At 41.9% G+C, this 4,785-nt stretch overlaps 1 protein-coding gene across 1 annotated transcript in view; it reads left to right on the forward strand.

Moving 5' to 3' along the window:
* TMEM135 (transmembrane protein 135) overlaps nucleotides 1–4,785 on the forward strand; it is a 183,714-nt gene that overhangs the window by 162,701 nt on the left and 16,228 nt on the right. Inside the window, exons 8-9 of the mRNA XM_035896800.1 lie at nucleotides 3–143; nucleotides 2,302–2,371. Coding sequence (XP_035752693.1) covers nucleotides 3–143; nucleotides 2,302–2,371 — 211 coding nt within the window. The remainder of the gene's footprint in view (nucleotides 1–2; nucleotides 144–2,301; nucleotides 2,372–4,785) is intronic.

Consider the following 4,785-nt stretch of genomic DNA (forward strand, 5'->3'; position numbering starts at 1 on the left):
ATCGTAGAGAAAGAAGAAATCCCCACTCATTCATTTTCACCTGAAGCAGCATTTTCAAAAGTAGATAGAAAGATAAAGCATTGTGAAAAAATATCACAGCCAATGAACATACTGGCTCTAACAAAAAGACTCGTGGACAAAGTGTGAGTCAAAGAAAACAAAAGAAAACAAAAGAAAAACAAAACAAAAAAAGGCTGATTTTAATGGTCTGTTACACTGTATTTGACAATGTTTTATAATACTTTTGTTTTGCCTTTAAGTGTTTTGCATTTCATTTTTACTGGGTAGTTAGCAGTGACAGATGAATTCTAGTGAAAGCAAAATTAAAGACCTGTGTGTCATAGCAGTGACTTGCAACGTGGAGCTGTCTAACAAGGGAGAGTAAATTCAATCAGTTCTGAGTGGCAGAGTGGTGGTTGCTTTTTCTGCAGTTTTCAGCAAAACCAGCTCATGGCATGATTCTGCTGGTGCTAGTAGTGATGCTACAGAGGGGAAATTGGACAGCAGCAGACCTTACTTAGTGACCAGAACACCATCTTTTTGGTGACCTACATCCCTGTATTGCATAAAGGAGAACTGCCTAAGAGCAGGATTGGTAGCACCTGGCCTGCCTCCTCCATCAGGAAATAGGAAATTGTAAAGCAAAGAGTGTGTCTAAAACTGGTTTGCACAAGGTCAGATCTAGACATCTGAAGCTAGGTAAGATAGGTTCCCTCCTGGCCTACAGGATCCAATTTATTGTCCTTTAGTATGAGCTTAAAGCGACGACATCAGTTATCTTTTCAAGCTAGTATGTTCAGATGATGTACTTCTGTCGTGCTTGATTTGTCTGCTTCAGGCATGTTGAGTACCACAAGGAGTTATTCATTTACAGGGAGGTTGGAATGAAAAATGGGCTAGGGGTCTGTTCATACCACACCTATGAATCTTCGCTTCCATTGACCTCTCCAGGAGCAGTTTTATGACCACATCTTTACCTGCTGACATGCAGGAAAGAAACAAGTCTTCCAAGTGCATTGTGTTCTCAAAGCAGTGACATATTTTCCTTGCTCAGATAATGAACAAAAATGAAGTGACCTACCTCACACGGCGACTTCCTATGATTTGCTGTGGGATTTAATTGAAAAATGTAAGGGAAGTCAGCAATGGCTTCTCAGGCACAACTGTATTAGAACAAAACACCTACAAGGAGAAGACACTCCAGCTGTATGCGGATTCTTTCGGCTGAGTTGCTTACACCTATGTTGTCTTAAATACCCCTTATTCAGCTTGCTAGATAAGGTTCATAGCTCTTCTGCTGTCCATTAAATACAAGGATCAAGGGACTATGGGTAGAGAAGAGCATTTTTTCTTTAAGGTTTTGAAACTCCCAACTCAGACATTCAGAAAACTTTCAATTTTCAGTCTTAATGCTCTCACAGGTTTCTCTTCCATATGGTTCTTTTCAATATAATTGAGTCTAAATGCCTGTAACCTGATCTCGTTCTCATTACAATTTTTGCTACATAAACTGACCTCACAGATGATTTATGGCTGTTAGACTTTATAGTACCCGATTCAAAACTTCCAAGATATTTGGCACAGTATATAAATTGTGTAATTTATTTTGCATTAAATACTTGGCTATAGCAAAATATATAATGTTCAGACCTGGTATGACATTACTTCTTTTAATTCTACATATTGCAGGGCTAACAATTGTACAACCCACATGTCCCACCATCCCAAACCAGTCTCTTTTAAATGCTCAAGGTCAAATTCTCAGTCCGAAGTAAGAGCTATATAAAAATCAACCCACTAGAAGAAATAGCCCAGAAGTCAAAGGGTTGTAATTGAGAGAAGTCTCACAGGGTATCTCTGCATTTGTATGTTCTGCATTGTCCTCCAGTGAACCTTACAATGCTATGAAGGACGTAAGTTCACAGATAATGGATGCTTGGTCAAATGTCCTTCCAGAACCATGAAGCAGAGACAGGACCAGGAAAGGTCACATCGCTTCTCCCTGTTAATCACAGCAGAAAATTTGTTCTTTAATTTTGTATTTAATGTGTAGCGTGGCATGAGGTGGGATCCAAATAAGTGTGCAGACACTTCTTGCTGCACAACTAAAGTATTGTTAGTTTTATTGTCCTTTTATGGCATCATAAAAGTTCACAGTGCCCTTCGATGGGTAATGGGAAGAATGAGTGGTGGGAAAATAGCACTTTATGGATTTTTAGGCAAGAAAAATTTATGAAGTCTCTTGTCGATGACGCTGAAAACAGCTATGAGTTAATATGTGTTTCATTGTGCTTTTTGCAGGTGCAAACATGGCCCAAGGCATAGATGCTGTAAACACTATGGAGATAATTGCATCTCATATTGTATTAAAGTAAGTGCAGAAAAAGTGAGATTGACAAACTCTGGCAAAGACAAGGTAAAAGCCTTTAGTCAGAAAAAACATATACTTAGGAAGTGAGAAAGGAGCCTGTTACTCGTTCTTCTTCTATTGAAAATGTGACAAGCCTGAAAACAGATTTTCTCAATTTAGGAGAGGGTGGTGGTGGGGTTAAACTTCTCTGGGCTTTCAAATTAGCTGGAGTGAATGAATAACATAAAACGTGTGGGAAAAAATGGACTAGCGAGCAAGGAACTTGTTTAACTATGTGATGCACTTCATGGCTGAGCCCACTTGTGACTCCACCCTAAATAAAGCACCTGGAATGTGCTGCTTCGGCAGGCGGCGCAGCCTGGCCGCACGTGCAGCTGCGCGGGTCTGGCATGCTGCTGCTGGGCGCTGGGATCGCTCCTCCCTTCGTTTATTTTAAGGGCTCAGGGTAATGAGAGATTGGTCACAGTTGCTGCGCCCAGGAGGAGTTGTTTATGTCCGGTGGCATCATTCATCCTCCATTATTAGTGTGATCAGCGCATTTTTTTTTTCAGAGGAGTACTGGGCAGAGATTTCTTTTGGCTGGCAGTTGGGTTGGCACAGGTGGTACCACCTGCTGTGCCTCTTTTAGGAGTTGGCAAGATGCCAGAAGATCTCAATTACTTAATAATTTACCCATTTTTATTTACAGAGCAGCAAAAATGGATTTGAGTATCTTCAGATGCTTTTGATAGATGCTATTTTCAAAAATAACTTTAAAATTATATGTACAGTTAATGTTATCTCAGAAGAGCTATGCTTAAGTTTGGCATCAGAAGAGATCTAGCACAACATTTATTCATGTATGATTATTAACAACATCATTTTGTGTTGTATTAACACTCTTCTTACACTGCAGTATATTAGCGTACCACAGCGTAACATGGATATAAGTTGCGCTGGAGCTGATAGGATTTGAGATGGAGCTTAAGTGTTCGGCTGAATTATGATGACAATATGCAGTAGAGCATTCATGAATAGTTCCGGATAGTTATGTCACTTTTCTGTTGTAGGTATGACATATATTTAACAGAACCCAGATTAAAATGACAATTTTACAACCTCTCACTGCTATCTCAGTCCACTTAATCATGGGCTTTCATTCATGGGCTCTTTCCTTCAAGGCATAACACCAGACCTTCCCTTTTCTCTGTGCTTGTTCAGTGGCCCGTTTTGTCTCCCATCTCCTGAGTGCTCATCTTTGGTCAGCATCGCCTGGGGAGCAAGCATTCCCCGTGCCTTCAATTTATAGAGTACTCTGTGTTTCCTCCATAGACATCAGTGTCTGGCCTTCAGTATCAATGTCCATGACTGCAGTGAATATCCCAAACAAAGATTAAAATCAAGCAGAAGTGATTTTATGGGTTGATCTGCTGCATTTCCAGATCTCTGCTGATGGTATTGTCTCCTAGTGTGCATCTTTTTACGTGGGTGCCTTGCTATAACTTTGGTCTGCTGCACTTTTGCATAAACTGCTATCTTTCATTACTTAGGCATATTTTACAGTAATTAGCTCTTAACTACTGTTAGTCTAGACTTCCTCTCAGTTTATTTATTAATCTCAGAAAAAATCCTTATGCTGTGCTGCATGCTCAGCAGGCAGATCGGTAAGTACCCTCGTAACACCATATTATATTACAAGCGCAGTTAGGACAAACAAGTCAGGATTTCTGTTAGAGTACTCATAACAGAACTGATGCCTCTTCTCCAAGGAAAACTGTCATCATCTGCTGGAAGAATGGCTCTGTATATGACTTTGTGGGTAAAGAGAGAGATGATCTGACCATTATGGAGTGTAATGAGCTTGAAATGCCTCGAAATCCCACCTAAACAGAAACATGTGGCTGTCCAGGTCGCTGGCTGTAAGGAGTGCCTCAGCCTGTCAGCTGTACCGGAGAATGGTAAGGACAGTGGCTGTCTCAGGTGTGAGCAGGTGGATGATCTGCTCTGCCTGGTAGCAGAGCTGAAAGAGGAGGTAGAAAGATTAAGGAGCATTAGAGAATGCGAGATGGAGATAGACTGGTGGAGTCGCACCCTACCATCCCTCAGGCCAAAGCAACAGACCACAGGAAGCAGAGGATCCCCTGTCCTCTTGCCAGCAGGCAGAGGCTGGGGACCCAAGTGACGGTGAAGAATGGAAAAAGGTCTCTGCTCGGGGCAGGAGGAGAATCCCCTCCCGGGATCCCTCGCCTTCCCAGCTGCCCTTGCATAACAGATATGCGGCCCTGGAAGTCGAGGGCCAGGCAACTGAGGATGGGGATGAAGGCCCACCCAGGGGGTTGGCTAGGGAGAGAAGGCCACCCCTACCTACCAAGACTGACTGCACAAAGAAAAAATGAAGGGTAATTGTTGTGGGTGATTCCCTTCTGAAGGGAACG

The sequence above is a fragment of the Egretta garzetta genome, unplaced genomic scaffold (assembly GCF_000687185.1).
Source record: "Egretta garzetta isolate BGI_Z169 unplaced genomic scaffold, ASM68718v1 scaffold286, whole genome shotgun sequence".
Taxonomy (NCBI): domain Eukaryota; kingdom Metazoa; phylum Chordata; class Aves; order Pelecaniformes; family Ardeidae; genus Egretta; species Egretta garzetta.